Source organism: Esox lucius, chromosome 7, assembly GCF_011004845.1.
Source record: "Esox lucius isolate fEsoLuc1 chromosome 7, fEsoLuc1.pri, whole genome shotgun sequence".
In the NCBI taxonomy this organism is placed as follows: Eukaryota; Metazoa; Chordata; class Actinopteri; order Esociformes; family Esocidae; genus Esox; species Esox lucius.
In genome coordinates this window covers 38064597-38078774 of record NC_047575.1, presented here as the reverse complement: position 1 = coordinate 38078774, position 14178 = coordinate 38064597, and the positions used below count along the sequence as shown (strand labels likewise).

At 44.3% G+C, this 14178-nt stretch overlaps 1 protein-coding gene across 2 annotated transcripts; it reads left to right on the top strand.

The window, feature by feature from the left end:
* The first annotated feature begins 2213 nt into the window (after positions 1–2213).
* Positions 2214–12468, top strand: cct8 (chaperonin containing TCP1, subunit 8 (theta)). 2 transcript variants are annotated; one of them, XM_010897247.5, is made up of 15 exons: positions 2214–2364; positions 3531–3621; positions 3757–3836; positions 4684–4833; positions 5696–5876; positions 6021–6082; positions 8228–8365; positions 8582–8760; positions 8855–8921; positions 9084–9171; positions 9401–9588; positions 9791–9955; positions 11117–11236; positions 11518–11632; positions 12169–12468. In XM_010897247.5, exons 1-14 carry the CDS (start codon positions 2305–2307, stop codon positions 11620–11622), a joined length of 1674 nt encoding a protein of 557 aa, XP_010895549.1. In that variant the 5' UTR covers positions 2214–2304; the 3' UTR covers positions 11623–11632; positions 12169–12468. The 2 variants fall into 2 exon arrangements, with proteins under 2 accessions (XP_010895549.1, XP_010895550.1); XM_010897248.3 differs by lacking the exon at positions 11518–11632 and having other exon boundaries at positions 2215–2364.
* The last annotated feature ends 1710 nt before the right edge of the window (positions 12469–14178 follow it).

Sequence of the window (14178 nt, the reverse complement as noted above, 5' to 3'; positions counted from 1 at the left end):
AAGACCTCATGTCCTCCTAAGTTTAAATGGAGCTGGAGACAAGGAACATTTTATTTTTATTTTATTCCTTGTGTTTACAAGTATTTACAGTGGATGAGAACTGACCTTATGCTTGTTTTATGACCCAATAATAAAACAAGCATAAAGACTGCCAGACTGCACTTAATCATAGACCATGCTAAAGAGATAAGTCTTCAGTACTAAAGACTTATCGCTTCAGCATGGTCTATGATTAGGTTACCAGGTTACTGTAAGATTTTAATTTTTCATTTTCCACCCTCAAAGATTTCAGTTAGTTTTTCAATTGAATTGTTCACATTATAGGTCACATTAAAAGTGGAAAAAGTTCTGATATGATTTATCTTTGTTTCATTCTTTTACATCACAAAAACCTGGCATTTTAACAGGGGTGTGTAGATTTTTTATATCCATTGTATGTCTGGATCATTTCAGCAAGGTACTGTAAGTAGGAGCAAGTCCATGTATGGCTTTACACAGCTAAGAAATTAAGAGACCACAGCACCTTTTTTTCCCTTTCCAATAAAGTCGAAAAGGAACGTTTTTAGTGAAGCACGGAAGTGTTCAATTTGCAGTGGTGTCTTCATTTTAACCTTTGTGTTCCTCACTCAAAACCTTCCTTTTTGACTTCTTTGGAAAGGAAAGAAAAAGGTGCAGTGTTCTCTTAATTTTTTCCGGAGCTGTAGGTTAACAATAAAACCTTAACAATAAAACAACAATAAAATCAGCCCTAACCCTAACAGGTAGCCAGTGTTAAGAGGCTAGTACTGGGGTAATGTGTTTACATTTTTTAGTTGTAGTTAGGATTCAAGCAGCTGTGTTCAGCAATAATTGAAGTTTATTTATTGATTTATCAGAGTCACCGGAGATTGGATGTGTAGTAGTGGTAGTGCCTAATAGAGGCTGAATTTTTATATCAACAAACATGGATATTGCTTCTTTCAAGATAACAAATGTTATCCTCTAAATGAACATGCTGGGCAAGAATAGCTCACAACATAAAGACATCGACTTAATGGAGTATCAATAGCAATTAACATTGCTTACAATACTGTACTGTCCACAAACAAAATCTGTGATATGGCAGGTTGACAGAAAATATAACTACAGTTGACTGAAAACTTGAACAACAACTAGCCAACTAGGGATTTTGATTCACACAACTTGTTTAGAGAAATAAGAGAGAGTCTCTTCTAACTTAAAGTACCTATAAACGTATGAAGGTTATTAAGAGGCTAATCCAACAATCCTGTGTACAACATTGTTGCCGAGGTTACCTTGCTAGTGAGCTACAACCAGGATGTCTCAGTATCTCAGCACTGGCTAGCAATGACAACACTGTGATACTGTAAGCATTTCTAATAATAGTTTTAAGCCAATGGCCAATGCTTAACATGAGCCAGCTGGTTAGTCCAGCTCTCTATAATTACACATTTGACAACAACTCAGATAGCATAAAATATATCTTGCAAATGATAGGCCAACTGAGGCCCAACCGCAGCTTTACAGGCATGCTTTATTTTAGTCCAGTAAGATTAATATTTTGTGTAGTTACAAGCATATTGCTTTTCTCTGTATTTTTTTATTTGATGCTAAAGCTTGTTTGATGTATATGTACTTTTTTTCTTGACCAATCTCTCTTGCTCTTTGGCGCCATCTAGGCAATCCCTGAAATAGAGAACTACCTTCATAAATCAACTCCCCAAAGTGGTCCATAAACACTGCTTTACAAACCATGTGATGAAATCCCTAGTACCTCCCTATTATAGGCATGTCACTCTGGAAATGTGGGTCTGAATGACTGTGAAATGAAGTCTCTACCACATTTTGTCATGTTTGACAGATGTGACAGTAATTTATTGTAAATTGACCATTTGCCTCTTTGATTTCTTTGCCAAACTCATGTCTGGTCTGTTTGAACTCAACATGAGATCCCTTACAGTTTATACATGTCATAAGACGTGCTTCCAGTTTGTGCAGATTGTAAAGGTGAACAAAGGCAAATGTAGAAAATGTGTGTCTAAATGGATGTTGGACTGTTTTTAAGTATGCACCACTTTCACTCACGAATATGTAATGTGTGCAATATTTTTCAATCAATCAAAAATTATTTGTATTTACATATTTCGAAAACGCGCCAAAGAGATTTTTCCCTTTTGTCCTACCGTAGCTGCGAACGCCTTTTTGACAGCGCTCCTCCCAGTCATTCTTCTTGCTTTGTGCAATTGCCGAAGCCACGCTGCAGCTACCTTCTCTTGGACACCGGTGCTGCTAAACAACAGAATAATGGCTATGCACGTACCTAAAGCACCGGGCTTCGCCCAGATGTTGAAAGATGGCGCAAAGGTTGGTACAGTCAAAGCTTTAATATATATATAACTTCAAACAAATATCAATTGTTAAGTAGCTGGATGTGTGAGGCGGAAGGCAAGCAGTGCAAAGTCATGTGGAGAGTTCTAGAAGGCTACAGAGGGCCGCAAAAGATGGATCTCATTTTCTTCAGCAGCAAATCATGTGAACGAGGCATTTTTCATCTGAAATGTTGAAATTGTCTAAAATGCATTGTGTTTCTTGGACAAATCTTTTATGTATGCTTATTTAATGAGATATATTCAATCTGTTTACGCATTGTCAACATGTGGTTGGTTGCTATGACATGCTAACTAGCGCCTGCGTCTTAGCTCGCTAACGCCGGGATTTAATTAACATTGTAATTTAGCGTAACGGTGGATAGTTAACAAACGTTCCGTGGTACTATCATCATTTCAGTTCAAGTGAGCTGAACAAAGATGGAAAACTACGTGTTGTGGATGTCATATGAAGACCAAAACAACTATAGTTTAAAAGTCGTCCGTATACCTTTTTCCCTGCATCTTTTGTACTGTAACGTTAGCTGGGTGACTACGCAGTGACCAATATTACAGGACTACTAACTTAGTAGTAGTGGTTTCCGTTTTTCTTGAATTGTTCTTTGACACTGGGCGGTTAACTACAGTACCGTATTTGTAGCTGTTAAGGCAACTAACATCAGCGACCTAATAGCTAGCCGGCAAGCATAACATACATACTCTAGATACATGGCCACTAATAAGGTAGGGTACAGCCAAATAAGGCGTTGCCACTGTCAGCGGTTCCCCTACCCATCTTTGCACACCCACTGGATTACCAAGCTAACAAACGTCGACTGTATGGCGAGGTAATGTTTAGGCATGACACACGGAGTAGTTCAGTTAGGTGATGAAATCAAACATCTTTGTTGTATGAACTTGACAGGCGGGTTCAGCGGTATGGCCACAATGTTTTCATTTGGGATAAAAAAAAAAGAATGTAATTAGCTTAACTTCTCTTAGTCTGCTTTTGGAATATTTGATAGGGTTATTCTCTGTGAACATATTCTACTGTAGTTGCCATGTGTCTAGGCATTTGGATATCTAATATGCAGTGGTCGAATGTGTGCAAGAATGGGACTGGTATTGACTGCCTCCGTCTGTTTTTGCTTGGTCATCCCATAGCACTATTCTGGTCTGGAAGAGGCTGTGTTCAGAAACATTCAGGCTTGTAAGGAACTGGCCCAGACCACACGAACTGCCTATGGTCCCAACGGTGAGTTTTTCCGTCAGCCTGTCGCTCTGTCTGTTCCTCTGCCTGCTCGCTAGCGTGTCAGTGTGTATATACTATCTAATGTGGGATGTTTCTATGGTCAGTTGGGATTATGTTAAAGCAGTTGTTCGATTTCAGGAATGAACAAGATGGTGATCAACCACCTGGAGAAGCTGTTTGTGACCAATGATGCTGCTACCATCCTCAGAGAACTGGAGGTGAGTCGTGCACTCTCTCTCATACTGTAGACACACATGCACAGACTATCATGGCCACGCGCGCAGTTCTTCTGTCCTGGAGTGTGCCTGGACAAAGCTTAATAAGTAATGCTCATAATGCTTTATAAGAAAAGGCTCAATGTTTACCTTAATTTAACCAGGCATCTCCGTTACAGGCTGAACTGGGGAGGGGGGCTGTAAACACTAGAACTGCATAATTACATGATGTATTTTAGTGCTGTGGGAAAAATGCTGTTCACCAACATTAAAGCAGTCAGATGAAAGGAGTGAGCTTGAAACCAAACCTCAACTCCTAGTGTTTTCTTCATTTTTAAGCTATGCACACAAGATTGCCAAATCCGATCATCTGTATCCTCAAAGGGATATATATCCACTACTGTCTATAAACCACACTGTGCCATCAGAATTGAGTCCTGTCACCTTTTTTGGAATTCCAGTAATAAAACTTGGAAGTTGTAAGCAAATGTTTGACATATGTTCTTTTACTATTTATTGATTTTGTCGGGATATTGTGTTCAGATATAAAATTGAACTGATTAGGATGGTTCAAGTAAAAAAATGTGTAAATTGCAATATGGAATTGTAAACATTTGGAATTGCTAGAAATGCATCTTGTAACGGCACCCAGGTATTGTTGTTGCGAGGTCCTTTTTAATTCCAACTCCGACTAAACACCAGTCATCATTTTCCATAACATTTCCTTTATTCCCCAAGGCAGCCTTTGAGGAGGATTTATTTTTTTATGGATCCTAAAATTTGGTGGATTCCATGTGAAATGGTGACTTGGCTTTATGGTGTTAACCGCTCCGTGTGTTTTCCCCTCCAGGTGCAGCACCCGGCTGCCAAGATGATCGTGATGGCGTCGCACATGCAGGAGCAGGAGGTGGGGGATGGGACGAACTTCGTCCTGGTCTTCGCTGGGGCTCTGCTGGAGCTGGCTGAGGAGCTGCTACGCATGGGTCTGTCTGTGTCTGAGGTGAACAGAACACTTCACCGTCACATAGGGACTGATGAAGTGGTGAAACTGTCCTGGGATAGTCCATATGTAGATACTCAACTGGTGGTCGTACTGTCGACAAACTCTGATGTGCTGGTTGCTACAATTATGTGTAGAATAAGGGTTGTTTGTGTTCCGGGCCAGGGAGGAGGGGTGTGTTCCGGGCCAGGGAGGAGGGGTGTGTTCCGGGCCAGGGAGGAGGGGTGTGTTCCGGGCCAGGGAGGAGGGGTGTGTTCCGGGCCAGGGAGGAGGGGTGTGTTCCGGGCCAGGGAGGAGGGGTGTGTTCCGGGCCAGGGAGGAGGGGTGTGTTCCGGGCCAGGGAGGAGGGGTGTGTTCCGGGCCAGGGAGGAGGGGTGTGTTCCGGGCCAGGGAGGAGGGGTGTGTTCCGGGCCAGGGAGGAGGGTTAAGGTTGTGTTAGGTCTAGGTATGGGGATTTTGGTTAGGTAGGGGTAGTTGAAAGTTTACTAAAAGTTTGATACATGCTTCCTTTACACAGAACCACTCATTGTACGGGACCTTGGTTTTAGGATGAATGCCTTTCTACTCTTTGCATTATCGATGGGTGCTGATGGGTTTTATTCTGAAGTGCATTCCTGGTGCTTTAAGAAATGACATTGCAGAAATATGGCTGTGGTGTTTATCAGGGCTTCCTAAACCTCCCCTCAGGGACCCCTGGCCAGTATGTATTAGATGTGTTCCAGCGTTATCAAGCCCATGTTATCTGCTTCATTCAGGTTGTCTAGTTCAGAGCTACAAAAAGACTGAAGTGGAGATTTGGAGAGTTTTGAGACCCCCTGGACGTTCTTAATTGTGTGTGTGTGTGTGTGTGTGTGTGTCTCAGGTGATTGAGGGCTATGAGCTGGCCATGAAGAAGAGTCTGGAGCTCCTCCCAGACTGTGTGTGCGCGTCAGCGAAGAACCTCCATGACGTAGAGGAGGCCACCGCCATGATCCGTCCTGCTGTCATGTCCAAACAGTATGGCAATGAGGACTTCCTCGCCAACCTCATTGCTCAGGCCTGCGGTAAGAATAAAGGGTTTATTTAATCAAAAATGAAACCCCAGTGTCCTTATACATGCCTGAGCTTGTACTAGTCCTGGTAATCATGGTGAAGTTGTGGTTGTCTTGTGAGGTAAAATGTGAAAATTGTGACTTTCTTTGTTTCAGTCTCCATCTTCCCAGAGTCTGGTAACTTCAGCGTGGATAATGTCAGAGTGTGCAAGATCCTGGTGAGTCTACAACTAGAATTAATTTCTTCTAGATTAACCACATATTACAGAACGGAAAATACATTATCAAATATTGTGGGTTGCATTATACATCTTATCAGCATAATCTTGTCATCTTGAAGTCCTCGACTGGCGTTTTCATTATATGCGATCTGTCTTCGATTTCCCAGTGTCCTTTTGTGTCCGTAGCCGGGTAACCGAAGGACTGTTAGTGGGTCTGTAGCCCCATTACACAGGACACAAACATTCCTGGCACGTCACAAAGATTTTGGTTTATCGATAGGATTGGGTGTCAAGAACCGGTTCCATCTTGGAACTAGTTCCAAATTTCCAAGAACCGAAAAGACAGATGCATTTCGATTCTGCTTCGGGTTCCTAATGTTTGTATTTCAGTCATGCATTTTACAGTCCATAAAAGCTGCACTTTTCTGCCAGCACCTGCTACGTGGATGGCAGACCTAATGTCATGTCATTTCACCAAGTACGTCAAGAAAGCAAGCATGTGAGAACTGAGAAGAGACTTCTGTTTACATCCTGGACCATAGCTGGCCACAGCAAATCCTCTGAAGTTTGGCTTAGCATCACAAACATTTTAATGACACATCAGAATGTAAGCCCTGCATTAAAAATGGTATGCTATTTTTAATGGGAGGAAGCACTTTAAATATGATTAAGCATTTTCTTCAACACGGTGTGTATTTGAAGGAATGCACCGTTTTTGATGTGCTTCTTGAAATATGTTGTATTTCTTCTCTCACAAAAATATTGGAATCAGAACCTGGATTCGATAAGAACTGGATATTAGTCACTTTTTGTCATGTCTTTTGATTAACAATTTATCTGGTAGGTTTAATACATTTTGTGTACCTTGCTGAAATGATCCAGCCATACATACCTACACGTAACCTTAGATCGCAAGATGCAGGCCTTTTAATTGTACCTAGAATTTCTAAACAAACAGCCGGAGGCAGGGCCTTTTCTCATAGAACTCCACTCCTGTGGAATGATCTGACAATTAAGGTTAGAAATGCAAACTCAGTGCAAAATTTCTAGTGTCTACTAAAAACTAATCTCTACAGCACGGTTTATAATTGGGTGTAGCCTGGCCCGGGGGTGTGAAGGTGACCAATAGGCTTGATACTGTCCACCCTTGCTGTCTTGCCAGGTGGGCTCTCGTCGCCACTGGGATGCCCTCCCTCCAATGCCTTTCGGGGGAAGAGTCACTGGCTTGTTGTTGACTCTCTGTTGCGCACCTGTGCAATTGGGCTGTACTCTGCTAGCAATACTCGGCCCTCATTCAGGGGGGTTGCGGTTGGTGGGTGTCTTTTTGGTTGATGCCTGGCAATGTGGGTGGATTGATTTCCTGCCTGTTGGGCCCTGTCCGGGGCCTCCCCCAGGTAGGGCCACAGTGTCACCGGACCCCCCCGTCTCAGTTCCAAGGTGTTACGCTGCTATATTATTGTGCTGGGGGATATGAGGAATGCACTACTAACTTTTTTCAGTCTCCTCCAGTTTTAGATTTTAGGAGATGAGGTCCTGGTCCACACCTGCAGATTACCTGGTTTGTGGGGGCCATTGCTGTCCCTGTCCTTGTCCACCTGGTCATACTTCTGACCTAGTCTAAAATCAAATAGACTCTGGATTTAGCCCAGAGAAATGTATTCATTATTCCAATTGGACTCTTAATATCTCACCCGGCACAGCCAGAAGAGGACTGGTCACCCCTCTGAGCCTGGGTCCTCTCTAGGTTTCTTCCTAAAATTCGACCTTCTTAGGGAGTTTTTCCTAGCCACTGAAATTCAACACTACTGTTGTTTGCTCTTTGGGGTTTAAGGCCGGGTGTCTCTGTAAAGCACTTTGTGTCAACTGCTGTTGTAAAAATGGCTTTATAAATAAATCTGATACATTTTGTGGGTTTCCTGCAAAATGAAAATAAGAACCAGCATTATTAATTACGTTTTATTTACTCCTCACAACAAGATGCCGATACGATATGTGCTGCAAATTCCAGGATTCCTGTGTGTTGTGACTAGATGTTTTCTGTAGAGGGTCGGGAGAACCTTGAGTTACTGTGGAAATGGAAGTACTGGAAACAAATGAGCTGAAGTGTCTGCCTCCTTGCCCCCCCACCCCTCCTCCCTCCAGGGTTGTGGGCTGACTGCCTCCTCAGTGCTTCATGGCATGGTGTTCAAGAAGGAGACTGAGGGAGACGTAACGTCCGTCAAAGACGCCAAGATCGCCATCTTCTCCTGCCCCTTTGACTGCATGGTCACTGAAACAAAGGTAGGTCGTAGATGTATCTCACAGACATTGATAGAGGTCACATCTGTGGAGTCGTGATCGCGCTGCTGTCAGGGCCAATCAGGAGGGACCAGCGTATAAAGTCGGCGGTCACCACCAGTTAGAACAGCGGGTGCCATGGCGACGTCATCCTCTCTACGCACAAGGCCCGGTGTTGTTAGCGGTTACGGTATTGACCCTCTGCCTCCGTCACCACAGGGCACCGTGTTGATAAAGAATGCAGATGAGCTCCTCAACTTCAGTAAAGGAGAGGAGGACATGATGGAGGCACAGGTTAAGGCCATCTCGGAGGCGGGCGTTAACGTGGTGGTGACAGGAGGCAAGGTGGCCGACATGGCTCTACACTACGCCAACAAATACCAGCTGATGGTTGTCAGGTAGGAGCGACGGTGGAAGGTGCTCCTCTTCAGGTCATGAGGGTTTCTGTGGTTTGGGAGTGTTATCATTGACATGTATGTCTCCATCCTCCAGGCTAAACTCTAAATGGGACCTTCGGAGGCTCTGCAAGACTGTAGGAGGTGTAGCCCTGCCCAGACTGGTGAGTGCACCTGTAAACTGACCGACACTTGTGTTTTAGACAGTAGTATAATTTGATGGACACTCCTGTTGTCTTGTAAACCAGTCACTTAGAAGACTGATGTGATTTTCCACTTGTTGTGGTTTTGAAACCTCTCACCTAAAATGTGTAACACCCCCCCAGACCCCTCCCACCCCAGAGGAGATGGGTCACTGTAACAGTGTGTACCTGACAGAGGTAGGAGACACACAGGTGGTGGTCTTCAAACACGGTGAGAACACACACACATACACACTTACCTCTCATAGCCTTGCTCTGCAGGAGTCAGTTCTACAGTACGGTATATACAGTACTATGTTTTACAATATGTCTACAATATACTTTTATATTTTCTTACTGAATATTTTCTCCACCTAATGACAACCAATATCTGTTGTCAAATCAAACTAAATTCTCCAATGAAAGGATTCTCTGCCCCCTCACCCCACCCTGTGTCACAGAGAAAGAGGATGGTGCCATCGCCACCCTGGTGATCAGAGGCTCCACTGACAACCTGATGGATGACATCGAGAGGGCCATCGATGATGGGGTCAACACCTTCAAGGTTCTGGTCAGAGACAAGCGGCTGGTGCCTGGGGCCGGGGCCACTGAGATCGAGCTAGCCAGACAGATCACGTCATACGGAGAGGTAAACGCCACCGCCAGAACAATGTTTGTTTTAGTGGAAATACCAGTAACCAACATGTCTGGCCATATTAAGAGCATGATTTGATACACATGACTGTTTCAATGTACTGTTCGGACCTGGAGGGACTATTGCATTGTCTGTGATGGGCAGCAGCCCTTAACAGACCAGACCTGACCCGTTTCCTCCTCCCTCACCCTCCTAGTCGTGTCCTGGTCTGGAGCAGTATGCCATTAAGAAGTTTGCAGAGGCTTTTGAGACGGTACCCAGAGCCTTGGCAGAGAACTCCGGCATCAAGGGCAACGAGCTCATCTCCAAACTCTACGCGGTTCATCACGAGGGCAACAAGAACATGGGCTTTGACATTGAGGTAGGCCCGCCTGTCTCTATGGGCTTTGACATTGAGGTAGGCCTGTCTGTCTCTATGGGCTTTGACATTGAGGTAGGCCCGCCTGTCTCTATGGGCTTTGACATTGAGGTAGGCCCGCCTGTCTCTATGGGCTTTGACATTGAGGTAGGCCCGCCTGTCTCTATGGGCTTTGACATTGAGGTAGGCCCGCCTGTCTCTATGGGCTTTGACATTGAGGTAGGCCCGCCTGTCTCCATGGGCTTTGACGTTGGGGGTGGCCCGCCTGTCTCCATGGGCTTTGACGTTGGGGGTGGCCCGCCTGTCTCCATGGGCTTTGACGTTGGGGGTGGCCCGCCTGTCTCCATGGGCTTTGACGTTGGGGGTGGCCCGCCTGTCTCCATGGGCTTTGACGTTGGGGGTGGCCCGCCTGTCTCTATGGGCTTTGACGTTGGGGGTGGCCCGCCTGTCTCTATGGGCTTTGACGTTGGGGGTGGCCCGCCTGTCTCTATGGGCTTTGACGTTGGGGGTGGCCCGCCTGTCTCTATGGGCTTTGACGTTGGGGGTGGCCCGCCTGTCTCTATGGGCTTTGACGTTGGGGGTGGCCCGCCTGTCTCTATGGGCTTTGACGTTGGGGGTGGCCCGCCTGTCTCTATGGGCTTTGACGTTGGGGGTGGCCCGCCTGTCTCTATGGGCTTTGACGTTGGGGGTGGCCCGCCTGTCTCTATGGGCTTTGACGTTGGGGGTGGCCCGCCTGTCTCTATGGGCTTTGACGTTGGGGGTGGCCCGCCTGTCTCTATGGGCTTTGACGTTGGGGGTGGCCCGCCTGTCTCTATGGGCTTTGACGTTGGGGGTGGCCCGCCTGTCTCTATGGGCTTTTAAATTGTTGGCAGCAACAATTTAACAGGCAGACCACTACAATGAAAGCCATCTGACCTCTTAAAGTCAGTGTGACAAATTAGCTGCAATCCTCGTTGTCCTGTTTATGTTGCCGGGATATTTATTACTTTACTTGGAAGCTTGTGAGGAAAGATGGTAGGACATTTTGCATAAAGAGCAGTGGGTTGGATTTAATCCCTTTTTTTTTAGCCGTTTAGTGGAAGCAACACTTAGGAAGCAAGGCCATGCGTCCCTCCGTGACTGGGTGGCTGTGTCATGGGTGGAACGTGTCTTCCTCTGTTCCAGGGTGAAGGGGCTTCCTTGAAGGACATGCTTGAGGCTGGAATCCTTGAGCCGTACCTGGTCAAATACTGGGGCATCAAACTAGCCACCAACGCAGCGATCACTGTACTCCGAGTGGACCAGGTACACACACCTTTTTCATAACACCTAGATCAACCGGTGAAGTCTGTAATGTTGGTCTTTCTACTGATCTTTCTCCCAAACTCCGTAACAGTGAGTTTTGACCCTGTCCTCGTCTCCATTACATGTTGTCTCCACTCTCGCAGGCTCAGGAAATTATAGACCGGTCGTCTTCATGTGAACCTAATGTTTCATGTAAATGTTTGCTGTACTCCGCTTCATCTGTGTGTCTGGGAACTACTCTGGCGCGGATGTGTTTTCATCTCACTGTGTGGTGTGTGTAGATCATCATGGCTAAACCAGCAGGAGGGCCTCGGGCTCCAAAACAGCAAGGTCACTGGGACAAGGATGAAGGAGATGAGCCTGAACACTTTGATACACACCATTAACCTCAGACAGGCAGGTGCTGCTGCTGGGACCAGTCTGTGTGTGCGCGTGTGTATGCACGTGTGCACACGCAAAAGGGAAACACTCGGGGGGTGGTGGTGGTGTGTGTGATGGCACAATTGCACGAAGACAGTGGGATCCGGCCCAGGGGTCACCTGTTTTCTAAGTAACTGCGTGTCGTAACCATAACATTGTTTATTTTCAGATTGAGAAGGCTGCCGTGTGACTTAATAACATGCACTTGTTTTTGTGGAATGTGGATTCAAAAACTGTTTCACTGAGACTAACCTATTGTTGGAAGCCAGAGATGAACGTGTGAATCATACAGAACTAACTATTTTACCTGTTATGACTGATGTTTTTCCAGACACTGTGTGTGTGTGTGTGTACTACAGACATTGCATGCTGCATGGAGACAAAGCACAATGGGACAACCACGTTGAGGGTGTTGAAACTAGGGCCCAGAGAGTTTTCCTACACACACACAAGGGACAGCTCTGGGCACTGCCTTCTATTTTGTAGCCTGACATGTTTGCTTTGTCCCTCAGATCATCATGGCCAAACCTGCAGGTGGACCAAAACCTCCCACTGGCAAGAAGGACTGGGATGATGAGGACTGATTGTCCGCTGACCCCAAACACCTATCCTCGTTTGACCCCTATGACCCCCATCCCACTTTTTCTACTGTTTATTTAAAGGCCTAGGAGTAGGAGTGTTTTGTTGACCCAGCGTGATTTGGTCGGTGGGTAATGCTATACTAAACGATGTATAGGAATATATGGACAACGATGGCACTGTTTAGCTTCTTATGTTCTTGTCCCAAATAAAAGCCACTTGAGCTGTCATGATCACGTTGTTGAATTATTGTCTACTTATCCTTGTCAACTAATAGAAGAACAAGACCGAAGTAATATCAGACACACCTCCACATAAGACAACACAGAACACCACACAACCAGAGTCTGTTCAAGAAATTTTTTAAGCAAATATCAAGTTCTATAGAAATGAGCAAGAGTTATAGTGCATGACCCTCCTTCATAAGTCTGTTTCTCATTACCGAAAACATTGAGTCTCTCCACCGCAACAGGCCTTCAATTGTTGTGGTGAATGATAATGGTGTTGCGGGGAGGATGAGTAACCTTAAACATTCTTGCTAACTGTGGAAGCACCATGAGGGTTAGCTAAACTTTCCCTCCCTTTTTATATGTAGACCATAATGGGGTATATAGTAATAAAAAAAAATGTATGGCAATTTTTTACAACTTTACAAACTCATGTTTCAGAAATGAGAACTAAGAAGTTGTGTAGGTACAATGACAAACAACTTTTACCTGGAGAGAAAAAATAAGACCTGCTTACCTTGTAGCCATCTTGAGTGTCAGTCAATTATGTCCCAACAAAATTCCTTGAGGACTTAAACAATGAAAATTGTTGCAGAGGATGAGAAAATTGGTCTTAGACACATTTATATTCTTTATTATTGTCACTACATTTACCAATTATCACCAAATAGCACATGTTTCTTTACTGTAAATGTTTATAGTTAAACATGCACTGAAGCTTTTTTTTAATTATTAATATTTCCATCTCAAAGAACCCAAATCCATTGATGGACACGTTGCGGTAATGAAAATGTTCCCCTTAAATGTGGAAAAATCAATAAAATGTGTATTTATGATGTCATTTGAAATCATGTGCAAAATAGAACATGAAGATATGTTTATATCTGTATCCTTTTTATTTTGATAGCATTTACTTTTATCATCAAAATGCTTCATGACACCTCATAAGTCTAATTTCGTGAGAATCACCCAACTTTGCCGCAACAGTTTCGGGAAAGCACAGCATCAGTGTGCCCCATAAAGACATGGTTTGACAAGGTTGGTGTGGAGGAACTCGAGTGAACTCTGATCTCAACACCGTTAGATTTTGTTGCGCATTACCATCATGCCAATTTTAAATATAATTATAGGTTGTGTGGTTTGAAGGTGTTTACATGCCTCCCTAAGGGATGGCAAGGATATTGTGATTTTACCTGCAACAGCTCCACCTGGTGGCTGTGAGCGTGTGCACGTCGTGACTTGGCTAAAGATTTTAGTTTTTTTAATGTTTGAGTTTAGCCTTAGAAATTAGAAGCATCTACGAAAAGTGTGCCATGACAACAAACGTGCTATATTCTGACTTGGTGGAGGATGGGCAATATATGGCTTTACATTCTCTTTAACAGTTTTCATGGGGTATTGTCTAGGACAATGGAACTAAATATGTTTGAGTGTTTAAAGGAACGTTACCTCGTGAATAAAAGGCCATTTTTGTTCAATGAAATGTGAGATATTGTGGCTGGGTTGCACCAACATGGTTTAACTTTTATACTAGATTAAATCAAGGTCTATCTACTAATCATGTTGCACCAATCTTTAATTTCTGGTTAATTTCAGTTTTATGGACAACATGGCAGCATATTTGCAGGAAAATTAGAGACAGATTAAACCCAATGGAATTTTATTACCTTAAGAATGTGATATCTGTTCCACCTGTTATTTCCTTTTGGAATAATC

Excerpts from the sequence above, each read along its gene's own strand:
- cct8 (XM_010897247.5), top strand. The coding sequence starts at position 2,305 with ATGGCTATGCACGTACCTAAAGCACCGGGCTTCGCCCAGATGTTGAAA. Across the intron at positions 3,622-3,756 it reads AACTGCCTATGGTCCCAACG|GAATGAACAAGATGGTGATC; the intron begins GTGAGTTTTTCC and ends GTTCGATTTCAG. Across the intron at positions 8,761-8,854 it reads TACCAGCTGATGGTTGTCAG|GCTAAACTCTAAATGGGACC; the intron begins GTAGGAGCGACG and ends TCCATCCTCCAG.